Source organism: Equus caballus, chromosome 1 (genome assembly GCF_041296265.1).
Source record: "Equus caballus isolate H_3958 breed thoroughbred chromosome 1, TB-T2T, whole genome shotgun sequence".
NCBI classification, from domain to species: domain Eukaryota; kingdom Metazoa; phylum Chordata; class Mammalia; order Perissodactyla; family Equidae; genus Equus; species Equus caballus.
In genome coordinates this window covers 181,832,984-181,859,295 of record NC_091684.1, presented here as the reverse complement: position 1 = coordinate 181,859,295, position 26,312 = coordinate 181,832,984, and the positions used below count along the sequence as shown (strand labels likewise).

Here is a 26,312-nt window from a genome sequence, read left to right as displayed (position 1 = left end):
ATTAAGAAGCCACGTTAAATAAAAATAAAATATGCATGCATTACAACTAAAATGTGCCACTGTTCAGTATTAACAAGAAATTCCCTCCAATTACCACCAATAAGGGCCTGGAAAAAAGAAATAGTCCCCATTAAAATAAAATCTCTTACCTTCCATACTGGTTCTCCGGTGCTGTTTTTAACATGAGGCACGTTGAAATTCAACATACGCTTCAAAGCCACTGGAAATGGAAATAGTCTTATTAAATATTATCATTGTTTTTTACAATTTCATTTCCCCCCCACATGTATTACTTACTACCTCAAAACAAAATGCACAAATCACTCTTAGAAAGGCTGTTCCATCAACGGCTAATTGGCACATGTTTGGGAGATTTTCTAAAACACAACAGGCATCTGTCCCCAGATGAAAATGTGAAAAATGTTCAGGAAGAGCCTTTTCCATTTCTCCTGATGATCCCACAGTACATTTTATATAGACGCAAAAAGAAATTCTGTCAATCACGAACTTGCAGTGGCCTCAATATATGACTGGTGTTGTTGTCTACTGTCTGGCTGAAAGCACAGATTAAGACCAGTCTTTCTAAAAGAAAAAATTATCTAAGATATATTTACATGGTTCATATACAAAACCTCCATACAGCAGGTCTACTTTTTAGTTATCTTGGGGTACATTTTATGATCAATTTATCCTGTCAGATTCACTGAAAAGTTGTATTGCTTAATATTATATGCTCCCTGGAGAAAGTGAGGCTTTCCCATAGAGCTGGTGGGTAACTGATAACTCCTGCCAAGAAAATATACACCTTCTAAGCCATAGCAGCTATGCTCTATATGTTATAGTATTTTGTGGTTTTTATTGCTCATCTGTTCATGTGTTACAGCAACTCAGAAATATTTCCTAAGGAGAATAAAAATCTCAATATACTTCTATGTGAAGTAGAAATGGCAACTTCACAAGTCAAGAGAGGGTATTAGCTAGGTGATTTAATTTTTAAAAGACTAGCAACCCTAAAATCTACTTGGTTGATTTTTAAAAACACTTGGATTAGGCTTTATTAAGTAATACAGAATAATCAATAAGCCAAACTTCCACCAGAGAACTGTATAATACTCAAATCACCTGAGTATCGATTTATAGCACATTCATTCACTCACTAGAAAAACTTCTCTTAAATGCTTGTTTCTTGAGGTAGGTAAATAACAGGAGACTGTAATTCAGTGATATATTCATATATTTATGTGTATGTACATAGAGAGATGATTTTTTGGTAAAATGTTAGTATCTAATGCTCAGCCAATAATACACATTGCCAATAATTTACATCTACTTCAGAAGCTGACAGGTGTTATGGTATTAGATAAAAAATACATAAACAAACAAAAAAACACTTTGGTACTTAAAACTGAAACAACACAAGAGGCACAGAGAGTGCTCCAGGATTAATTCTCCCACAGCACTTCAGCAGAGATCTTCCTCCCACCTCCCGGCAACGCAGACACCACCACCCTGGCACTCACGGCCCAAGAGACAGAAAAGCTTGTTTCTAAGAACAAGTCTTCACACTCTTGACACAGGACAACTAGGAAGAACCACAGCCTGGGCTGCATGTGAGCCCCAGGCGTACAGTGTTCTCCCAGCCAGCAGGCCTTAGCTAACTGAAAGAGGCCAGTATCAGCAGATACTCCCACATCCGCCTTCTCAGCTCCATCTAGGTGAATATCTATCCCTGAGCCTTGGTTAATTTGTCAACAGGGATTTTGACACAGTGGATGTGTTAACAGAGTACATGGCCTGTGTTCAGAGAATATACAAGAATTTAATTTCACTTTCATCAGAGTAACCCCCTAAAGGCTGAAACCATTGCCTTTAACTGAAACGACAACCTAGTTTTCCTTATTGTCCCTAAACATACTATCCACAGTCCTAGGCTTGGTTAATGTAGTTTCACCCTTATCTGCAATGTCTTCTTCACTCATTCCCTATATATTTAACTACATTTGCTATTCATTCAATAAATGTTTAGTGAGTATTTACCATCTGCCAGACCCTGCTCTAGCTGTTGGCACTAAACAAAACAGACTGAACAAAAATTACCCATCCTCAAGTAGCTTTCATTCTAGCTGAGGCAGAAAGACAACAAAATAAGTAAAACACAGTATGTGGGATCAAGATAGGTGCTATGGAGAAAAACAAGGAAGGGAAGGGGGAAGAGGGAATTGTCGTGTGATTTTAAATACAGCAGGCAGGAAAGGCCCCCTGAGAAGGTAACATTTGAGTAAAGACCTAAGGGAGGTGAGGGAGTTATGCAGATATCTCTGAAAGAATATTCGAGAAAGAGGAAACAAATAAAAAGGCTCTGAAGTAGAAGCATTCTGGTGTGTTCAAGGAAAGGGGAGAGTAATAGGGAGTGAGGTCAGAAAGTTAAGTGGGGAACAGATCGTATAGGGCCATGTAGACCACTGTAAGATCATTCTGACTTCTGCCATGACTGAAACAGGAAGCTGCTGGAGGGTTCTGAGCAAAGATGTGACATGATCACGTTAGGTACTGTGTGAAAAAATACGAAGGGGAACAGGGATGTAAAAGAAAAAAGACCAAATAGAGGTATTGCAGAAACTCCTGGTGGCTCGGACTTGGATGACAGCAATGACAATGGTCAGATCCCGGATATATTTTCAGAGTAGAGCTGACAAGATTTACTGACAGATCTGACGTGGAATAAGGAAGAGAGAAGTCAAGAAAACTTCAAGGTTTTTGTCTGAAGCAAATACAAGCATGGAGTTGCCATTAAGTGATACACGGTCGACTGAGTTCAGAGGAGAAGTTCAGGCTAGTGACATAAACTTGGGGACCATCAGCATATAGATAGTACCTAAAGCCAAGAGGCTACATCAGATCACTACAGGAAGAAGGCAGTTGATCTGGGGCTCTCCAGTGTTGAGAAGCGGGGGAGTTGAGCAAGAACCTGGAACAGAAGGACATGCATGCATGAAGGACAATGGTTCCACAGGATTCTGCCTGTGGAACTAAAGGTAAGAATAGAGAGTGATGGGGCTGGCCCCGTGGCCGAGTGGTTAAGTTCGCGCGCTCCGCTGCAGGCGGCCCAGTGTTTCGTTGGTTCGAATCCTGGGCGCGGACATGACACTGCTCATCAAACCAAGCTGAGGCAGCATCCCACATGCCACAACTAGAAGGACCCACAACGAAGACTATACAACTATGTACCGGGGGGCTTTGGGGAGAAAAAAGGAAAAAAAAAGAATAGAGAGTGATCCAGGAAACTTTCACAAAGGAGATGACTTTTGAGGTGACCTTTAAAAGACGAATAAAGATTCTTCAGGCAGGTGAAGCAAAAAACAGGCATACCAGTTAACCTCTCTACACCTTAGTTTCCCCATCTGCAAAATGGAGATGCTAATACAGATAAGTATCACTTAAAACAGTGCCTGGCGATGGTCAATGCTCAATAAATATCAGTTATTATCTACCCAAATAGACTGCAAACTCCTCTGTATCAAAGTGCCTTGTATCTACAATATTTGAGAATGGACTGTCAATTATTTCCCGAAACGTTCTCAACAGGCATAAGGTAAATGTTTACTTCTGCTACTACAGTACCTACAAAGGGGTTTACCTTTCACTGAAAAGATGACAGAACTCAACTACAGTACTAATTTGATAAATGATCTGGCATAACCTATCTAGTGATGATGTGAAATCTTGCTATAATGAAGTTTATTTCCACAGAAATCAAAATTATACTATTAGATTTTAATATTCTACAAAGCTTCTGTATATAAAAATCCCTACCATACAAACTTCATTTTTCAAAAAGTTCCTTTGTTTTGCTACATTCTTCCTTGACATGTTGTTGTCTTTATTTTAATACATAGTTTGGCTTAATTCATTGAGCTTCATTAAACTGTCAGAACCACAGTGTAAAGACAACTGGAGATTCTATTTATACACAGATAAAATGAATGGCAGGTATTCTCCAAATCTTATTTGGACTTTCACATATTTAAGTTATGCCTGACTTCATCTGAAAGCTTATACTAAATTATCTACTGGAAAAAGCAAAAGAGAACTCAATATGCGCTGTGTGTCATTACTAGACTGAAGTCTATCATTTTTCTCTTTGAATTCCAAAAGAAGGAATCAAGCACAGCCAAAAAAATCCCTTCTGTAGGTCATAGTAATTGTAACTAATTATTTTTGTATTCAGATTTATACACAAAAGAACATAATTACAAGAGACAGAATTTCCAAGTAGTACGCACATTCTCCATGGCTTATTTCTATTAGTTCCTCAGAGCTTGCCAACTTTCAAGACAATTAGTTGACAAGTATAAACAAGTTCTCATCAGACGTTTACAAAAAACAAGGCAAAATTAAAAATATCTAAGATGGAAAAAATATCAAAATTCAAGGTAAGAGATATGCATTTTTTTACCACATTTCACTGCATATAAATAGAAGCTATATAAAACCATGTTCTATCGAAGATGAAACTAGTAACATGTAGTTTTAAAACACTAGTTTGTCACACAGTTAAAATGGGAAAACTATTAATTTGTTTTGTCATTCTTCAATCCCATTCCAGCAAGTTGAATCTTTATCACCAAGTATTTCTTGTCAGTACCCCCAAAAGACTGTTCCAAAGGAGAGAAATGGCAGAACGCAAGCTGCTCTGAAAAAGAATATCTAAATTTTGTAATTGTAGTGAAAGTGCCGGAAAATGAAACTCTTTCAACATTAAAACTGGAAAAGAACTGAACCAGGCACAGAAACAAACCCGGACACCTCTTAGGTGGCAACACAGGGGAAAAAATGCCAGCGGCCAGATCTTGCCGCGATGGCCTTCTGAGGCCCAGTAGGACAGACAAGAGCAGGACCCTAGCAACCGGCCAGCCCCCGAAGCCCCTTCTCCCGCACCAAGGACCAGGGCCGAGTTCTCAAGCTAATGGCATCTCTTCCCTAAAAACTCAAAAGGGGAGGGGCCCTCGATGCTCTGAGTACTGAATTAAACTCCCGAGGGCCGTCTCCGAGCTGCACGCACCGCCACCAAGTGAGGGCGACAAGGAGAGGAAGAAGATGTGCCCACCGCAGGCACAAAACCGCAGGGAGGAGAAGGGAATAAGCCGGTACCTGTTTGTCTCTCTCGAATACTGGCTGCTGCGGCCGCCGCCATCTTCACTCCCACCATCCACAGCCCGGCGGGCGAGCAGAGCCCGACGATGACGTGGCCGCCCCGGCCGCCCCGGAAGCAAAGCCCGGAGGGGCGGGGCCAAAGGAAACCGGACCCCCCTCCTCCAGGGCGACCGCCCAGTGTCGTCAGCTCCCTCCTCAGAGCTTGGAGATCCGGCGGAGGGTAATACCCGCGTGCCTAGTGGTGGTTACTTTTCAGCTGTGGAAGAGTAGGAATTTGTATCCTATCAAGCCAAGCCTCTCAAACGGTAGCTGCTTTAAATTGAGCTCTTAGGGTAGGAGTGTGGTGTACTTCTAACAACCTGATTGAATACTGAACTGTTTATTTGGTCCTTTATAAATCACTTAAGCGCTCAGAATACTCTAGGGGTTTAAGGATCACAGGACTAAAGTAAATGAAGCTCCTGGAACGAAGCAAGCACTTAAACGCTAGCTCCCTCCTCTGCTTCCCAGTACGGCGGGAGAGGTCTCCCCTTTGCTCCATTTTTCAGAGAAATAGACGGGATTTGGAGCATTGCTCTAATCTGGCAGATTTCTCAATCCCATCTATTAGCAAAATGGTCTAGCTTTATGGTGTGGTTTTCCCTACGTGGACACAGGAGCCAGGAAGGTGGAAAATGGCAATTTGGTATTTTCCCCTCTTTTAGTAACAGCAAAATCACAAAACACTACTTTGGGGGAGGGGGTAAGTGGATAGGGCTGCTGTTTTAATGCACACTTGAAGTCATGTGATGACAAAAACTAATACTGATGATTTCTAATTTATTTATTTACTTTGCTGAGGAAGATTCACCCTGAACTAACATCTCTTGCCAATTTCCCTTTTTTGTATGTGAGACCCTGCCCCAGCATGGCCACTGGTCTAAGTCCACTCGAAAACCCTGCCTGAACCAGCCCCTGAAGCAGACCTGAACTTAACCAGTAGCCACCACAGCCCACCCCCCTGCCCTGGCCCAGCTGATTGCTAATTTAATCCATAGGTTTTTATTTGATGTCAAAAATAGATGACAGCTCCGTTCCCAGCCGTTCAATAGAGTTCACTGATGACACTGCATTAGCTGTTCATTCTGAAGCTGCACCAAATTCTGAAATGAAATTCTACTCTGTGCCTCAGAAACTATTCCGAAAACCTTTCAAATTTTTAAACTTTTTTAAACTTTTTTTTTTTTGAGGAAGATTAGCCCTGAGCTAACATCTGCTGCCAATCCTCCTCTTTTTGCTGAGCAAGACTGGCCCTGAGCTAACAACCGTGCCCATCTTCCTCTACTTTATATGTGGGATGCCTACCACAGCATGGCTTGCCAAGCAGTGCCATGTCCACACCTGGGATCCGAACCGGCAAACCCCAGGCTGCTGAAGTGGAACATGCACACTTAACTGCTGCACCACCAGGCCGGCCCCTAACTTTCAAATTTATATGAGAAATGAATTATCCTTATTACATAAAGAGCAAAATTCTGTAACAGAACATTAACTTCTCTATTTCAGATAAGTCATTTATTTATGTGAAGCTCAGACAGGTGATCTTATTTTAATGCCATTAGGAAATGCCCTAGAACTGAACCTATATTTTAACTCGTGTAACTTTTTTTCTATTTTCCAGCTTTACTGAGGTATAATTGACAAACAAAATTTGTAAGATATGTACATCATAATGATTTCATGTATGTATACGTTGTGCGAGGACTCCCCCATCTAGTTATCATATCCATCACCTCACAAATTTAACTTTTTTCCCCTTGGGTGAGAACATAAGCTCTACTCTCTTAGCAAATTTCAATTATACAATACAGTTACCAACTATAGTCACCATGTTATATATTAGACCCTCAGACCGTAATCATCTTGTAACCTAAAGTTGTTACTACTGCATCATGTGATTTATATGGGGAATAAAAAAAAAGTCAAACTCATGGAAACAGCAGAAAAGGGGTTACTAGAGACTGGGGGGGGGGGCCAGAATAGGGAGAGGTTGGTAAAAGGTTATGAAGCTACATTTTTCACCTGTAAGAACAGCATTATCTCATTTTTGTAGCTAATTAGCATATTAACTAGAATATTTACTGTTTTATTCAGTGCTATCACTAATATTTTGAAAGACTCACCAATGATCTAGGTGTGTTGTAATTCAATGGAAATGACAGTTCCTGCCCTATGGGAATGTTCTTCAATTTTTGTCTCCATGGAATATAAAATATACAGTCTTTCCCACCTCCCAATATCTGAGCACCCAAGCTTGTTCAATTGGGTACTTGCACTTTGAAACACAAATCTTTCCTCTAACCATTTCCGCTCCATTTCAAACTTCCTCCCAAGACGATATGAGTCGTATTAATACAAAATGCTAAGACAATGTTTAATATTTATATACAGTATATACATATGAAATGATAAAAATCAACCAAGGAGTGCACAAAGTGTGGGCAATAAACGTATAGAAAAATATGCCCCACAGAAGAACAATGGCAGACAAACAGTCCCTGTAAGGTTGGGACTGAATAAGGTATTTGTTGTTAGTAGAATCAGAAAAATCAAAATAAACTATGGCTTCAGACTGTAAGGTAATCTAATTTACTGCAGTCTTTTAACTGACTCTATCCAGATTTTTGGCTTAATTTCTTCTGGCAAACTATTATTTTACATTAGGGGATAGACAGTTTTAACACAGAATACCTCAGAACAACTCATTCAAGAGAGGTTCCTAGGTGTCAGCCAACAAACTGCTCACAGGATCTCTCAAACTCGCAGAGGAAGGGATCTTGTATCTACTTAGTATTGTCAGAATCTTTATGTTAAATCCTAACGCCTTACTTAACTTAGTTTATGTAGGCACTTCACACTTAGTAGCATAAACATATTCATTTAGAAAACATTTTAAGTGTCACGTTTTTTGGTAACATTTGAAGTCTTAAAAAAAGGGGGGCGCGGAATAAGCTAATACATCAACTGTTATGTAGCATAATACCTGGCATACAGTAGATATTGGAAAATGTCTGGCAATTAGAAAACGTTAAAAGTCAAAATCAGAACTTGAAAATCGGGGCTCTTCAAAGCATTCCAAATTTTCCTCAACTACAGGTAATACACATCCAAGTAATCCATCATTCAATGTTCAAAAGTTCCAATAGCTTCCATATAATTACAAAAAAAATTATAAAAAGTTTTGGCACAAAGCAGAAGCCAAAGCGAATTCTCAGGTTAGTAATCAAATGAAGGCTTTTTACTTGACCCAAACAAATAATGGCTTATTCATAATATGGAAATTAAATATTACAAAGTATAAAAATCATAAGCTAGTTTCTGACGAGATATTTTAAAGAATCTTTACCTTAAATACTAAAACAGTAAAATGACTTGAGTACAAGAATAGTAGAGAATTGTATAAAAGGCCTTCAGATGAGGCTCCCACACCAAAAAGTTTAAAAACTGTCTGAAAACAATGAAAATAAAACAACCAAAAACCATTCACAGCAGATGTATAATAGGCGAATTTATGGTTTTTCTTGATATTGAAAGCAATAGAAAACAAGCTTGAAATATATGGCATTTAGATGATTGAAATATTTAAGAAATACATATACACACTTATAAAGGTTTATAGCATAATTCCTTTTTAAATTAATGTCAGTAAGCATTGTGCAGTGGCTATAACAATGAATAGAAAAAGAACAATCACAATACCAACCATTTGACATAGTAACACTGCAGAAAATAAATAACCTATAGGTTTCTCTGATATGCCTTGACTAAACAGATTAATACAAAACTCATAGTACTGGAACATCCTTAAAACCAGAAAACATTTTGCAATATGAATATTTATCCTTCACTTTAAAACGTGAATATCCTAAATTATTATTTACACCACCTTATCCCTAAGGCCTTAACACATAAAGTAAGTGAAATGAGGAATTGAAATACTGCTTTTAATTGGAGCCAATCCAAGCACACTGCCTCTCTACCACTCCTCCCTACCCTAAAAAGAGTGTGAGTGTTCACCAGCTGTAATTAGCACCGTAGGGGAAATTAATTAAAACTACAAATAACCAGAAAATAACTTTAATTAGGTTTTTTGGTTTGTATTGGTTTAATGGCTTTTTAAATTTTAGAAAACTAGGGAGGTTAAGAAATAAAAGATCCAATTTATCAACACATTTGCAATAAAAGCTGCATGGCAAGTTTGAGGTTTATATTAGCTATTCAAACTCTTTTTTGATGGATGCTTTAATTACTTTTCATAATCTAACAGAATTCAACACAAGACACCAGAAATGCCTTGTTTAATGTTTTTAAAAACTTAAGAACATTAAGTTTGCTGGGTCTGTTAGTAAGTGTAACAAAGAAAGCCATATTAGGATTATGTTTTAGTTTCCCTTTGGTATTGAGATATACTACCAGTATCAAATCAATCCAGTTATTTTTCTTCAAAAATATTGATAATTTAAGGATGTTTCTTGGGGAGAATGAGAATATGACAGCAGCTGACAACTCCTTTGGGTACCAAAAAAAACGTGATTAAAACCAAGCAATTTATCTCTCATAATGATGTATTCTCATATAATTTACTTTGGTGGAGAACTAATTTATATTTGATAATAGATTAGGGACATTAGACTTTTCCACTTTCTTCTTTTGCAAGAGTATAAACATGGGGACATGACTATGGGACTATGTATCTTCAAATTGTTATTACATGATTTCTTGTTACTTTTAGGAATTCTTTGACTTTTAGTAGCATTAATAAAGTTAAAAAAGAAAGGAAACCTAAGGGGCCGTGCCGGTGGCGCAGTGGTTAGGTGCGCACGTTCTGCTTTAGCAGGCCGGGGTTTGCCGGTTTAGATCCTGGGTGCGGACATGGCACCACTTGGCAAGCCATGCTGTGCTGTGGTAGGCGTCCCACGTATAAAGTAGAGGAAGATGAGCACAGATATTAGCTCAGGGCTAGTCTTCCTCAGCAAAAAGAGGAGGATTGGCAGCAGATGTTAGCTCAGGGCTAATCTTCCTCCAAAAAAAATAAAAAAGAAAGGAAACCTAAGTACTATAAAGTTTATAGAAGAATACACAAACATAGGAGTTAATTCTGCTTGGTGAGATTAGAGTGTTCTTTTCCATTCTATTTGTATTTCTTTCTTACGTATTTCTACATTGTTTATATAATAACCTATCTTTAAAGATCAAAGAAGTTAACTGTGTAATTCAATGGTGCCAGCTTACCTGTCATACAACCATCTTGATAATAACTGTCAAAGCCAAGGCTTTACAGAAGACACTTTCTTAGGTATTTTCAACTCTATTTTATCCACCTCAGAAGGGTTTTTAAGACTATGAAATGTCCATAGATTCTAGAATATTTGTGCAATTCTGCTTTTTATATAATACTCTGCATCAGGCATCATCTAATTGCAGTGTGGGTCTATTTCAATATAAATCAGTAATCTGAAAACATTTTAACAATCAATTTAGTGCCATCCTAGAAAAGGATACATATAACACACACCCCAGAATATATGCCTTTGATTTATATAACAGGATTTATCAATTAGCTTTTCTATGTAATACTTTAAAATAAAATAATTTGAAAATTGCATATAACTAGAAAAATCACTGTGGCATCCTAGAGCTAACCCTCGTTTATAAAAACAGTGAGTACAAGTCTTTTTCTTATATATATATGTATATATATATATATATCATGCTACTATACTTGAAGAAAGCCTGTACAGCCATTCTGAAAGTATTTATATTGAGGTTTAAGAAGAATGTATATTAAGAAAACAGAAAAATATCAACTTGGACTGGTACACTTCAACAAAATTTTTTTTTAGCTAAAACGGCCAAAACATTTCTTTATGTTCATATCTTAAGTTTTATTGGGCCAAGAAGCTGACAGTTTGTTGAAAGTGATGATGGACAGATTTCTGAAACAAAAATATCAATAGCAGCTTTTAAAGAAGCATCTCTATGTTCAAAACATTTTAATGTTCAATGTAGTGAGAACTTTCTTCTTTCTCTAGTCTTAGAGTGTTTCTTATGGCAAAGTCCATATTTTCTTGAAATTCTTTATATGTATTGGTGATTGGAAGAGCTAAACAGTTATTACACTTGTTTCCAACAGGAAAATCCATATGAAGGCACTCAAGTGAAGGAGTGGGTTTAAATCCAGCAGGTGGAATGGAATTGCAACCAGTTGTGAAACTAAGAATGTCTTCCACTGTTGTTGCAGATTTACCATCTGAAAAGTTTCCCAAAACAAGAGAAAAAGAAAGAAAAATAAATCCATGTTATATATTGCTACCATCACAGACTCTTCCTCAACTAGACTGGGGATGTTGAAAGGCAAGAGACTCCCACATTTATCTTGGGCAAACTAAATCAGTAAGTCAAGTGTTGGAACAGGGCAACAGTACAGTCAATAAATGTTTACTTGAATCTCAAAGTAGGGCTCAAAAAATCATTTAGTTGAACTCCTCATTGTATATTTGAATGCCGCCTTTAATATAAAATTATCAAATAGCCCAATGGGTTCTGTGGGTTCTGCAACTCCATCTTTTTGGGATATGATACTAAAAACAATTTTAAATCACTTCTAGACCACCACTATTTGATAAACTAGTTTAACCAGTGCAGAGAGAAAAACTAAATGGTGTAAAACAACCAAACAATCTAGCTAAAAACATTTCAACTAAAAGTTAATTTTTTTCCACTCTATTAAATGGAATGACTTTACATTGACAATGCTCAGTGATAAACATCATAATCATAGCCCTAACCAATGGATGAAGAAAAATTCAATTTAACATCAAACTGAAAAAGATGAAATAGATGCTTAGCTTTAAGACTATTCTATGCTGTGGCAATCATCCATATATTTAAAGTTTTCTAGGAAGAATGCCTTTCTCCTCAAATTATCTAGAGGAAAACAATCTACAAAATATAACTTTAGTCTGTAATTTTTCTTACCACTTTCAACTCAGTCATACAACCCTGTTTTTAAATAAGTTTTGTGAATACGGAGTTAGCAGATGAAAGTATTATTATTAAAAAGCAAAACTCAAATAAACTAATATTCTGAAACAAACATTCTAAGACAGTTAAATAAAAATATCCACATACCTTCAACAGCTTGTAAGTAACTGTTCCAAAACCCCAAAGCCTGTACGTCAGATAATGTGTGTACTGTAAAAAGATCACTAAGGACTTTTGCAGAAAGATTCTCAGGTTTATGACAGAAGAGGCTATAAAATGCTTCTGGATAAGACTGAATTTTCTCCAAAACACCAAGAGTTTTCAGACCCTGCTTAAAACTTAAGATAAGAAAAACAATGAGCCAACATTCATACATGTGTGTTTGATACTACAATAGGGTATTAACATTTCTAGCTAATATACTACCACATATACTTAAATGTGAGGAAAAACATATAAAATATAGATGTACTATACGTGATATCCTTTCAAATCAATAACAAGCAAATATATTATAAAACGAATATTTTATATGTCACAATATTTGGTTTTATAGTTTTAAAATTAAGCTAACAATTTTTTATTAAGAGGAAAAAAGGAGACATCTGAAGTATCTTATACTTCAAAGCTAGTTAGTATAAAAATGAAGTTTCCTAGAGATTGCAAAGAAAAGTGGTAAATCTTAACCACATAAAATTTAAAACTTACGCATTGCTATGAAAGAAATTAACAAAGACAAAAAACAAAGTGGAAAAATATTTTTAATACACATGACAGAAAACTAATTTCTCTAATATACAAAAGTCATTTCTCTAAAAAACAGTAGCAAATGAGCAAAATACAAATGCATAATTAACAAAATACAAGCAACAAACGATTTTTTAAAATGCACATTCCCACCAGTAAATGCACATTCTCACCAGTAAGCAAAGAACGGAGGTACCACTTTTGCCGTCACACTGACTAAGCCCTACCTGCGGTTCTGGATTCCCTACCCACCTCCTCAGGTACCGTGTACACTGAGTCATTTCCCCTTCTCTTGGCTCTACCTCAAGAGCACATAAACGTGCTTATCTTACCCATCTTTGAATAAGGGGGGCAAAAATTCACTCAATCCCATTTGTTTTCCTTCAAGACAACCTACTTGAAAGACTTACCTACATTCACTGTCTCCATTTCTTAATTTCCTATTCTCTTTTCCTCCACTTCTGTCTACATCTCAGGAAAAACTGCCCTAAGTTCATAAATGATCTCCTTCTACGGCACCAGTCTCCTGGTTTTCCCCTTCTTTCTCTGGTCACACCTTTTTAGTTTCTTAGAAAACAACTTTTCTTTCTTTACTTTGCCTTAAATGCTGCTGTTTGTCCCTCATGGATCTGAAACAAGGCCAATTTCTCTTCTCTCATGGAGTCATTTAGCAGGTGTACACTCATCACTATAAAATCTATTACCTCCAGCGCAGAAATATATTCGAGAGACTGCTGGTACTACACACTTCAAGAACCCAAATTTATTTCGTCCAAAAGAAAGCTAATCACCATACTACCAAAATCTGAACCATAGGTTAGAGTAAATGCCTCCGCTATCCATCAAATTAGTATAGCTAAATCTGAAAGTCATCTTTTACTCTTCCTCCTTCCATCCCTAATTAGCAGATCCTGTGAATTTCCTTTTCTGAAATCCCTCTTCTTTGCTCACTTCTCCACATACCCCTATTACCACTCTATTACAAACCACCTGCAGAGGAGCTGTTATACCAGGTGTGCAAATCTCCAATTTCACTTTCCATGCTGTAGCCACAGGAATGTACCAGAAAGAAACCCCAATACTGTCATTCACCCTGAGGTAGGTTGAATGGAGGCCCCTCAAAAGATGTGTACACATCCTATTCCCTGAAACCTGGGAATGCGACCTTATCTGGAAAAAGGGTCTAAGCAGATGTAATTAAGTTAAGGATCTTGAGCTCATCTGACCTAGAGTATCTGGACTGGCCCTAAATTCGATGACAAGAGTCTTTAGAAGAGACACACACACAGAGAGGAAGAGGCCATCTGACACAGTCAGAGATTTGACTTATGCAACCAAAAGCCAAACAACGCCTGGAGCCACCAGAAGCTGGAAGAGGCAATCAACAGATTGTCCTCCTAAATTCCCAGAAACAGTGAAGCCCTGTTGACACGTAGATTTTGGACTTCTAGCCTCCAAAACTGTGGAAGAATAAATTTCTGTTGTTTTAAGCCACTCAGTTTGTGATAATTTTTTACAGCAGCCACAGGAAACTGATAAATATATCCATGAAACACAGTCCAAACTCATTAACATGGCTTTCAAGGCCCTGCACAATACAACCCCCTGCCTTTCTTTTTTTTTTTTTTGAGGAAGGTTAGCCCTGAGCTAACATCTGGCAATCCTCCTCTTTTTGCTGAGGAAGACTGGCCCTGAGCTAACATCCATATCCATCTTCCTCTACTTTACACGTGGGATGCCCACCACAACATGGCGTGCCAAGCAGTGCCATGTCTGCACCCAGGATCCAAACCAGCAAACCCTGGGGCACTCAGAAGCAGAACATGCGAACTTAACGGCTGCGCCACCTGGCCAGTCCCACCCCACGCCTTTCTTACTCAGTTTTTTTTTTTTAAGATTTTATTTTTCCTTTTTCTCCCCAAAGCCCCCCGGTACCTAACTGTGTGTCTTTAGTTGTGGGTCCTTCTGACTGTGCCATGTAGGATGCCGCCTCAGCATGGCCTGATGAGTGGTGCCATGTCCGCGCCCCGGATCCGAACCTGCAAAGCCCTGGGCCACCGATTCGGAGCACACAAACTTAATCACTCGGCCATGGGGTGGACCCTCTTACTCAATTTTAACTTCACCTTTGAAGTAAATTTCAGCCAAACCTAAGTTTATCTCTAAAATTATATTTTTAATTAAGAAATATTTCAAGCTTAGATAAAAATCCAGGAAATCGCCAATCCTCCTCCATCTTATGTGGGACGCCGCCACTGCGTGGCTTGATGAGCGGTGCTAGGTCCACTGCTGGGGGCTGAACCTGTGAACCCCTGGTCTCTGAATTGGGGCATGTGAACTTAACCACTATGACCCTGGGTCGGCCCCACAACTTGCTATTTTGAGAGTAATTTTCACTTCTTCTAACTATTACTATATTAGGAAACTATGTCTATCACTTTATTGGACAACTGTACTGCCTTTTAAAAATGCTTTTATAGGAGCTGACCCTGTGGCTGAGTGGTTAAGTTTGTGCACTCTGCTTTGGTGGCCCAGGGTTTTGTCAGTTGGGATCCTGGGCATGGACATGGCACTGCTCATCAAACCACGCTGAGGTGGCATCCCACATAGCACACCAGAGGCACTCACAACTAGAAGGTACAACTATGTAATGGGGGGTCTTTAGGGAGAATAAAAAAAAATAAAATTAAAAACAGAAGATTGGCAACAGTTGTTAGCTCAGGAGCCAATCTTTAAAAAAAAAAAGTTTTATTTCTTCTTGCCAGTTCTTACATTTATTTTTTTAAATTCCAACTTACCTTGTATTTTAAAAGTTATACTAACTCTTACTTTTTCAACAGTTACTTCTCAAGATTTTAATAAGCATACTTGAAATCTAAAGTTAATCAATATATTTACCCTCTTCCTGAACAATTCAAAGACCCTTGAGCACTTGTAATTCTAATAGCCCTCACTTTTCCTATGCTACTTCAAAACTCTTTTGCTTTCCCCCTTATACTGTAAACCACCAAATGAAACATTCATTTTTTGTACAATCAGTGTTAAGTTACTCAACTGTTTACCAACTTCTTTCTCTACCATTCCTTCTCTCTTGCAAAGCCCCCTGCTAGAATCCTTTACCTCTTGTATCCAATAACCTTGCTAAAGACTTTATAGAAGACTGAGATTATTTCAGGTAGATAGTCGTGTAGCGTACACACGATAATTTTAGCTCTTCCAATCCTTAATAACATTCGCTTATTCACTGAGTCTTGTTGCTCTGCTAGGACCTCCAGCATACTGTGGAAACGAAGAGGGTAATGACGTGTATCCAAACTTGTCATGGTCTTAAGGGGAATGCCTGTTAACATTTCACCATTAGGGATATGTGCTGAATGTTCAGAAGATATTCTTTATATCGATAGTCCAAATTATTAGTTTAAAATTATGTATACATGTTTAAACGTACCAAATGCTTTTTCTGAATCTATAATTATATGACGATCCTATGGGTTTTCTCCTTTAATCTACTAACGGAATGCACCACAATAACATTTTTTAATACTCTACTTGCCTTGCTTCCTTTTATAAACCCTCCTCAGAATTGATACTTTTATTCACTGCTATTTTAGACACTCACTAATTGTCTGCTTAAACTATTAGGTTGTAAGAATTTAAAATATATTTAAAATATCCCACTACTACCACATATTTAACCATTTCTCTGTGTTATTCTGTCAATTTTCGCTTTATGTATTTTGAGGTCAAGCTGTTAGATACAAATAGATGCAAGACTATTAAATTTTTGTAAAGAATTTGCTCTTTTTAACACTATTAGCGTCATTTAAGAACAGGTTTCTCGGGGCTGGCCCTGTGGCGCAGTGGTTAAGTGCACACATTCCGCTTTGGTGGCCTGGGGTTTGCCGGTTTGGATCCCAGGTGCAGACATGGCACTGCTTGGCAAGCCATGCTGTGGCAGGAGTCCCACATATAAAGCAGAGGAAGATGGGCACAGATATTAGCTCAGGGCCAGTCTTTCTCAGCAAAAAGAGGAGGACTGGCAGCAGATGTTAGCTCAGGGCTCATCTTCCTCACAAAAAAAGAACAGGTTTCTTTTTTAACATTATTAAAATCTTACTAATTTTTTTGTTTTAAAGTCATTTATTTAAAATGCAATTTAAGATCCTCTGTCTTTTAATACAAGAGTCTAAGCAATTTATATGTATTATAGTTGCCAATCTACTTAGATTATTTCCTATCTTACATTATGCTTTCTCTGAACATGTGTTTTTCTTTGTTTTTATCTTTCTTTTACTGTTCACTACAAGATTAAATATTTTTTATTTCTCACCCCATCCCCCCCAAACTGGTTTGAAAATTACATATTCTATTCCTATTATTTTAGAATTTCCCCTTAAAATATAAATATACTTTAACAATCTAAAGCTAATTAATGCTTCCCCACTACTGCCTCAACAACACAAATGCCTTAAAACAATAAATCCAACGACTACTCTTCTTACAGATTACTCTCTCTAGTTATTTTAATTATTTTAACCGTTTCTTACCAAAATTTAGCTGTTTTTTAATAGCCAATGGTTGTTTTCATTTACTCAGGTTTTCTTCATTTCTTTGCTCACTGCTGCTTCTTGTATCTTACTTTTTCCTTCTGAGTTCAATTTTATTCTTCCTTACGTACGTATTTTATTAATCTCTTCAGGAAAGAAGTACACTGTTCCAAAATGCCTTTATTTCCTTTTCATTCTTGAATTAGATAATATAACTACTAGTTCTGTGAAGTTATTACCTCAGCTATCTCTTTTCAGTGCTGATGTGACTAAAAAACTGCTTTCAGTATAAGTGATGCTCATTTTTACAACAACATCTTTTTGCTCAGAATGCAGTTTCATCACAAAGTATACTACTTCGGCTCATTAAGCTCTGTGAACCTAAGGAACTTCTCCTGGAGCATTTTCTCTAATACGGCCGTCTCCATCTTGTTTTGTTAAATATATGTATAGGTGTTCTTTCTAACTTTCACAACATCTCATTTTCAATCTGTCTCTTTGTTATGAGTAAATTCTCATATTCCTCTTCCACATCACCCGTGTTTTCTCTTCAACTGCCTAGCATTTAACAATTACCAAGTTTTCATTTCCATGATCATGTATGTTTCTGTTTCCTTTTTCTTGTCTTCCTGTGGGTTAGTTGAATCTTAGGGGGGTGGGGGGGGGAACGTTTCCATTTTTATCTGTAGTGTTTTTTAGTGTATCTCTTTGTATAGATTTTTTAATATAACAGACTTCTGGTGTCAACATTTTATCAGTTCAAGTATAGAAACCTTATGTCCCTTTAAATCCCTTTGCCTTTCCTTGTTTATAATGTAATTTCCTAAATATTTCTTCTATATACATCATGAACTACATAAGAGAATGTTATAATTTTCATCTTTAATAATATACTTTCTGTTTGAAAGAATTCCTATAGCCATTCTTTTAGGATAAGTCTACTGGTGAAAAATTCTCTCAGTTTTCCTTCATATAAGAATGTCTAGATTTCCTCTTCTCTGTGCTGTGTGGTTCCTTGGGTCCTGGGATCCCTAGCTGGTCTGCCTTCATCTACCTTTCAAATTCTTATGTTTGTTTTATATATAATGTCTGGGTTTTTAACTATACTTAGCAGGAGGAATAGATAGAAGTGTGTCTATTCCATGTTACCCAGAACCAGAAGTTCACGATCATTTTTCAACTTAGAAGTACTATTTGATCTATTTCATATTTTGTTTTTCCAATTGTTTATTTTCTCTGTTATACCACTGTAGTAATACTTTGTCTCATTCAGTTTGTTCTGTTATTTAAATCCTTGATCTGCTATTCCCAATACTGGATTTTTTGGATGGTTGTGGGTTTTGCCTTTTATTGGGAATTCCTCTTCTTTAGCATTCCCATTAGGCTCGGGCTGTAGAAATTTCTGTACACAGCTGCTATGTATTTGCTTTTGCATCGCACTCTGTAAGTACTATGAATCCTAAGACCATTTATTTTGTTAATTTCTTTGCTTCAGATTGAGGTCCATGCAGGACACCAAACTCAAATTTGGGACTAACTGAGGGTTTTAATTTCATGACAGCTCGGACACTTTGGCTTTTGGTTTTCTTTGTTATTTCTGACACCTACAGGATTCTTTTCTTATGAGCTCAGATATATATTTAAAAGATTGTTTTCTGCTATATGATTTTTTCATCTTTTACACAAAAGGAGGAATTATTCTTCAGCTTCTTTTCTCTTGCCCTCTTCATCTCGATCTGCCTAACTCCTATTTATCATTCAGCTTTTAATTTAAACACCACTAATATAGATAGGGAGGCCTTTCCTGACAACTAGACTACTCATGTCTATAAAAACAAAACAAACAAAATGAACAATGATGAATTCTCTCATTTGGCAATGAGAAAAACCAATCTATAGATACATGAGCTACTTGGGGGGAAAAAACACTGCACATCATTTCATTAAGAGATGCATTTCAAATAAATTTTTAAATAGGTATATCAAAGTTTTTAATACATTTGGATTATTTTGTGTACTAATCATAATTATAAATGGTAATTCTATCAATAAAAACATTTTACTACTTAAGAGTCTTACAGTCAGAAGACATTTGGACACATTTAAAAGAGTTATGTAACAGTGTTATTTTAAATTGCAATAGTAAAAATATATTGGAAATTATATCCTTTGCAACTATTTAAGCTTATGGCATCACATTATATTTTAATTTGGAAGAGTGCTGGGGAACATCCCAAAGGTCCATCAATAGGGAATTGCTTGAAAAACAATGATATATCCAAAAAAACAGAGTTCTGTAGTGCTCTAAAAAATGAGGAATATGTCTATTTACCAACATGGAGTGATCTCCAGAACACACTGTCAAGTAAAAAGTGAGCAGAAAATAGGGTGGATGGTATGTTACTATTTATCTAACAAAAGAAATGAGTATACATTAAAACCCCCAGATAATGGAAGGACATACAATATAAAGCACTGCAATGATTACTTCATAAGGGCTGGAGGCGGACGAGCTAAGGATGAGAGCCATACTTCTTTGAATACAATTTGCATCATGAAGTGAGTTTTTTCAATACATCTTCATTGTAGATTTGACTTTGGAAGCATGGAAATATTTTACATAATTTTAAAATAAAATGAAATTTTAATAATAATCACCAAAAATAAAAACATAAAAAATGAAAATAAGATGTATATCCTGTTAGTAGTATAACGACACAGAGAATAACTATTCTAAACGACTTTAAAACACAGTAATTTGACTGTACAGCCCGAGAAGAAAAAGAAATAGAAAAATAATTTTAACCTGTTTTCAATAATACGTTATTCGTGATAATGTTGGTATTGTCATTCTGAGACTATAGTTTATGAAATGTGGACTAAATCAAGTGAGTAATTATTTGATCCTCTAATTCTCCAGTGTCTTTGAGAACTGGGATTCTCAACATGAGACGAAAAAGTTAAAAGTCTTGTGGCAGTGAATCTGAAGTATCAGTATAAACTCATGATGTATTTTATCTTAAAAAACCAAAACAAAAAAGCCACTATATTTCCTAGTTTTGCTCCCCTGAAAAGGCCTAGAAACAGACCAATCTGGCAAAAATGAGGACCCCCTAGTATCCAGATTGTGGTTTTGAAATACCATTTTCCATTCAAAGAAACAAAGGCTCCTTAGGCCAGAATGGAAAAAACGAGCTTGAAAAGTCTTGTCATACCATACAGCAAGAAAGTTATCAAGGACCATTAGGGGTTAACATCAAAAGAATTCAAAAGAAACAAAGAGGGTTATACTGGCCAAAGATGAGACAAGTTGAACTTCAGTAAGGATGAAAACTATAACGGTTTTGAACTCATCAAGTGTATTTAAATCTCTGGGTTAATGATACCGAAACTTTTTTAAAAAAACAATCACTTTTGAGATAATATGATCTTTGGTATTTGCCTGAAAATAATACCAGAGCCAATAGCAAGGGTAGGATAAATGAATAAGACTGGCCACAGGTTGACAGATAACTGTTAGATCTGGGTGGTGATTACATGGTATACCATTCTGCCTTATTTCATATATATTTTATATTTTCCATTATTAAAAAAAGATAGAAGAGCATGAGGACAGACATAAGTTTTCCAACTTCTTTTAAAGATTATTGGAACAAAAAAGTTTGAAGACCAGCAAGAATTACATATACCCTGTTAATCAAAGCATGCTTAGTACTTATCACCCAGCAGATGACAGGTGCTCAATAAATGGTTACTAATGAATCAGCGGAGATGGAATAGTTGACTTATGTGGTTAAGAATTTTTTAAATAATTTTTATTTAGAAAAATAAATTGAGATAATGAGAAGCATCATACATTTATGCAATTCTGTATATAAGGATAAGAACAGTAATCATCCTTAAGAGGTTAGTTTTAAAGCATTATTTTCAAATAGCATTTAAATTTTTATCAAATATATCTCAGATTATAAGACAATTAACCACTTGAAACATGCAACTTGAGACAATCTTTCACAGTTAAACAACTTACCTTTCAAAGGGTGCTTGGACTCTCTTAATTACATGGTAATCAAGTATGTCTTTTGCCAACATATATTTATCACTTAATGATGTTATAATTCTTAGACATCCAATAAGCTCTAGATAGTTATAGAATTCATTTGTTATTGAGTTTAAGTCAGCTGTATTTGTTGCAGCATTTACCTGTGAAGAAGAAAATATACTCAGTTCACCCATTTACTTGTGAATAATATTTACATTTCAAATGACACATTATACTCATTCTTGAGTACACCAGGGTGGAGTGAAAGTATACCAAGAACTATTTGTTTAGAATAAATATCTGATAATTCAGTTTAATAAATATTGTATATTTCTTCCTTAAAGAAATCTAGAGTATAATGCCACTTTGATATAGGAAATTATTTACATAAAAGGCAAAAATTGACATAGAACAGTTACATACCACTAGAGACGAATGAGATGACCTGAGATTTCAGGAAAGAGAAAGAATATCAACTGAGACGTAAGAGACGAACAGCATAAACAAAGAAATACTTGACATTTATATGCTGCACACTTTCATATAGGTTAGTTCTTGAACAAAGTTACAGAGGGAGAAAGATAAAAATAGGAGGCAGTTAACGTACATTTGAATGGAAAATTTCCTTCCTATTTCTTCTTTCCAAAAAACTCTTCTCCCAGACATTTATATGATTCCCTCATTCATTTCAGATCTCTGCTGAAATCTCACAAGTCTTTCCTGACTACTTTGTTCAAAATACTACCTTCAACTCTGTCCAACGCTAACAGTAGGATACGTTGCCTCACGCTCCCAAACTACCACCCTGAGTTTTAGCCGGGCACATAGCCAGGCTTTCCTTGCAGCTAGATGTGGTCATATGTGACAAAGAGCTGTCTGATAAGATGTGAGTGAAGATGTGCCAAACTTCCCTGTACTCTACTTCCACCTTCTCTCACAAGAGCAAGCTTCAGCCATGTAGATGAAGATAATATCCTAAGTGATCACACAACGAGAGGAAGGAATCCAATTCTCTGGATGACCTGGTGTATCACAACTGTATCTCTAAAGTAAGAGCCATTTCTGTAAAGGCCAGATACAGCATTTTATGCCATATGGTTGGTATCTGTCACACTTACTCAGCTGTGCTATTATAGTGTGAAAGCAGTCACAGACACATAACAAATGGGTGCTGTTGTATTCCAATAAAACTTTACGTACAAGAGGCAGTAGCACAGACTTGGCCTATGGCCATAATTTGCCAAGCCTTACCCTAAAAACTAAACAATGGATTTTAGAGATAAGTAAACATCTGTTTTTTGTTTGTTTGTCTGTTTTATTCTCCCCAAAGGCCCCTGGTACAGAGTTGTGTATTTCTGCTTGTGGGTCCTTCTAGTTGTGGCATGTGGGACACCGCCTCAGCATGGCCTGATGAGTGGTGCCATGTCCGCGCCCAGGATCCTAACCAGCGAAACTCTGGGCCATCGAAGCAGAGCGTGCAAACTAAACCACTTGGTCACGGGGCTGGCCCCAAACATCTGCTTTTGAGCTACTGTCTTTTTGGATCTCTATGTTACGGAAGCTTAGCCTAAGCTCTTACTTATTATATCCATGCATTATCTATCTCCTTTCTTTTCTTTTTGTAATACATTTTACTACATGACAGTATACTATAGTTGTTTATCCTCTGTCTTCCCTCTAAAATATGAATTCCATGGAGGCACGGATTTTGTTTGGTTCACCACTCTGTCTTCAGTGATGAGACAGTACAGAGTACACAGTATTTGGTGACTAAATGAACCAACAAACATGAATAAGAGTACAGAGACAAGAAAAGATAAAGCCATGAGAGTTAGAAGCTTTAAATGTCCTAATGAAGAGGAAGAAAGAGCATGGTCAAAACTACACTTTTGAAAGAATCACCCTGAATAAGATAATTAGAATAATATCCTAATTGTTTAAGCTTAGACATAATTTGAATTTGGTATAGTAGGCACACTGGAAATAAGAAGGAAAGGCTGAAGACATGCCACTCTTAGAGACAGATGATTTGACACATACTGATAAACGGAGTATGGAAGAATAAAAATAATCCCTTCTCCAGAACAGCTTGGAAATAAGAAATCTCTCGTAAAGAATAGTAAAATCAGGCAAAAAAACAAATTCAGGGAAAAAAAATTAGTTCTGTCTTAAATATGTTGGGCTCAAAGTGATAGCAAGACCCAGATCTTATATAGGGGCTCAAAAATACAGGTCTGGGAGTCATTCAGAAAGCTTACGGGCGAGAAGAAGCTTTCCAAACAGTATAGAATGAGAACTATTAAGACAAGACTGAAAAATACCTAAGTTCCAGGCGTAGGAAGAAGAAACATTAAAAAAAGACAGTAGCAGTCAAAAGTAGGAGGGAGTACAACACTAAAGAAAGCAGTAGAGAGGACTGAAAGCTATATAATATTATAATCCAATGTTACTGCAGTAAAAAAATAGAAACAAAACAGTAGAGAGGAATTCGAAGACAGTAGTGATTGCAGAAGTCAGACAAGATGAGAGGTTAGGAAAGAAAGGCCTTTGCATGTGGAGATTTAGATCCCTGAGAATCAGCTATGAACTAGCTAACTTGGAAGAGTGGTGGTGAGAACAGAAGGCTGAAGAAAAGAAGTTAAGAAATGAATAGGAAAGAGGAAGTAAAGAAAATAAAGTTAAACTAAAGTACATTTTTTTGGGAAAGAGGAGAAAAGGAAAACTAAGTCAAAGATTTAAAGGGTTAATTTAAAATACCATTTTAGGATGAGGAGTCTTGGGCCAAATAAATGGAATTATTATAACAACACGCTTCCATATTGCTTCCTTTATGATTTAGAAACTGAGGCTTAACAACATTAACATGCCCAAGGTCACATGGCTTATAGCAGTCATTTCAAACTAAAATCTGACTTCTGGGGATTTGCTTTTAACCATTAAACTATACTGCTTATTAATTAAGGCAATGGATAGAGTAGGCTTAAGTAGGAGAGAGGTTAAGGGAAGAAAAGTTGAATGGCTTTCAATGTCTTCATTAGTTTCCAAACCAGCACGTAGGCAATGATACTTATCGGGCATTATAACTAAACAATTTGTACATGTAACATGTGTAGCACAGGGCTCAACAAATGGTTACTATTTTTAGGAACATTGAGTCTCCCCACTTGTTTCCATATAGAAGAAACTCAGCCGTGGTCTTTCTCTCCACCTGTCACTCATATCTCCCTGCAAGAGGAAGGATAAGTTTTCTGACTGGCAAGCCAAGTCCTTCCTCTCTTCAGATCCACCTGCCTGCAGGAAAGTGCACTTTCATCTGCTCTCTAGTGTGCCACAAGGAACTTGCTTGCTTTTTTTTTTTTTTTGAGGAAGATTAGCCCTGAGCTAACTACTGCCAACCTTCCCCTTTTGTCGCTGAGGAAGACTGGCCCATCTTCCTCTACTTTATACTGGGACGTCTACCACAGCGTGGCTTTTGCCAAGCGGTGCCATGTCTGCACCTGGGATCCGAACCAGCAAACCCCGGGCCACTGAGAAGCAGAATGTGCGAACTTAACCGCTGTGCCCCCAGGCTGGCCTCAGGAACTTGCTTTATATGGTCTCCGGCAGGGTGGATAAATCCATCTAGTTCTAAGGAGTGTTGGCAAGCCATCTGACCACAGATCGAAGTCACGTTATCCAACTGGTTTTATCAACATTAAACCTGGCACTTTGATCTCTAGCTGTCTGACCTTTACATCTCTCTCTTAACTGGTTGTGAACTCTGCTGGTACACTTAACTACTCCACAAAGAGTATTATTATTCTATTGCGGATCTATTCTGTATATTCAAATTTATCTAGAATGTAGTCTACATTTTAATAAATAGGTACATTTCTTACCCTCATTACAATTTGTGCCACATCAAAGTCGGAAACATCATCTAAAATTGGTTGGGTATTTTCTGGTCCATAAACAAGGCAGTCAAATAAGGTTTTAGAAAAGAAACCAGGTGAAGGACCACCATGAACCAAAGAAATGGCAAGCATTTTGCCAGCTTCATAGTAAAGATTGTCTTTCAGAGCTGTAAATACAGATGAAAATACATTAAATACTTCTTTTACTATTATAAGATAACCATCATATATAATGAATACATATATAATTAAAAATAAAAAACCCTAAGCATTAGATAAATGTAAAAGCAATTACTAGAACCTATAATCATGTATAAAATATAGATCTCACCTAAAAGATATAAAAAATATATTCTTCTAAATACAAAGTAATAATCTAATGTAGAAAAAACATAAATACAGAAAATCTTTTTTAAAAAATCACCAATACTCCTACCACCATGATAATCAGTGTATACACTTTGGTGTATTTGGCCTGTGTATATAAATATATACATAAATAGTGTGACTTTTGCTTTTTTCCGCTTACTATATTGTAAACTTCTTTCATATTATTTAAAATTATTAAAATATACAGCTAACGGATGTATTAAGACTAATTTACAGATGTGCTAGTATGTAAACCATCCCATTATTATTGGATACCCTGGCTGAGTAACATTTTCAACTATATGAGACACAATGTTACAATAAACATCTATTTACATATTCTTGTTTATATATCTTTGATTATTTGCTTAGGATAGATTCCTACATATGTATTAGTAATTCAAAAGGTATGAATATTTTTAAGGTTATCGATTACATAGTCCTAAATTATCTTCCAAAATAGCACAAATTTACTCCCCAAATATATGCTGTATCACCATATCATTACAGCTTTCAGTGCTTTTTAAATTGTCATTT

At 36.6% G+C, this 26,312-nt stretch overlaps 2 protein-coding genes across 8 annotated transcripts in view; both read right to left on the bottom strand.

Annotated features, from left to right (window-relative positions):
* SCFD1 (sec1 family domain containing 1) overlaps positions 1–5,346 on the bottom strand; it is a 100,148-nt gene extending 94,802 nt beyond the window's left edge. The window contains exons 1-2 of one of the 2 annotated variants that reach the window (XR_011428349.1): positions 5,152–5,273; positions 150–220 (exon numbers count right to left, since the gene is read on the bottom strand). Coding sequence is in view for 1 of the 2 variants with exons in the window: in XM_003363690.5 (XP_003363738.2) it covers positions 150–220; positions 5,152–5,209 (129 nt within the window). In the remaining variant the exon portion in view is untranslated. Of the gene's footprint in view, positions 1–149; positions 221–5,151 lie in introns of both variants that reach the window. The other variant, XM_003363690.5, reaches the window with a different exon arrangement.
* Positions 5,347–11,053: 5,707 nt separating this feature from the next.
* G2E3 (G2/M-phase specific E3 ubiquitin protein ligase) overlaps positions 11,054–26,312 on the bottom strand; it is a 50,942-nt gene continuing 35,683 nt past the window's right edge. For all 6 annotated transcript variants that reach the window (XM_001489169.5, XM_023623473.2, XM_023623481.2 and 3 more), the window contains 4 exons: positions 25,392–25,573; positions 21,502–21,674; positions 12,325–12,515; positions 11,054–11,443 (listed from right to left, as the gene is read on the bottom strand). In XM_001489169.5, the coding sequence (XP_001489219.1) occupies positions 11,187–11,443; positions 12,325–12,515; positions 21,502–21,674; positions 25,392–25,573 (803 nt within the window). In that variant the 3' untranslated portion in view covers positions 11,054–11,186. The remainder of the gene's footprint in view (positions 11,444–12,324; positions 12,516–21,501; positions 21,675–25,391; positions 25,574–26,312) is intronic.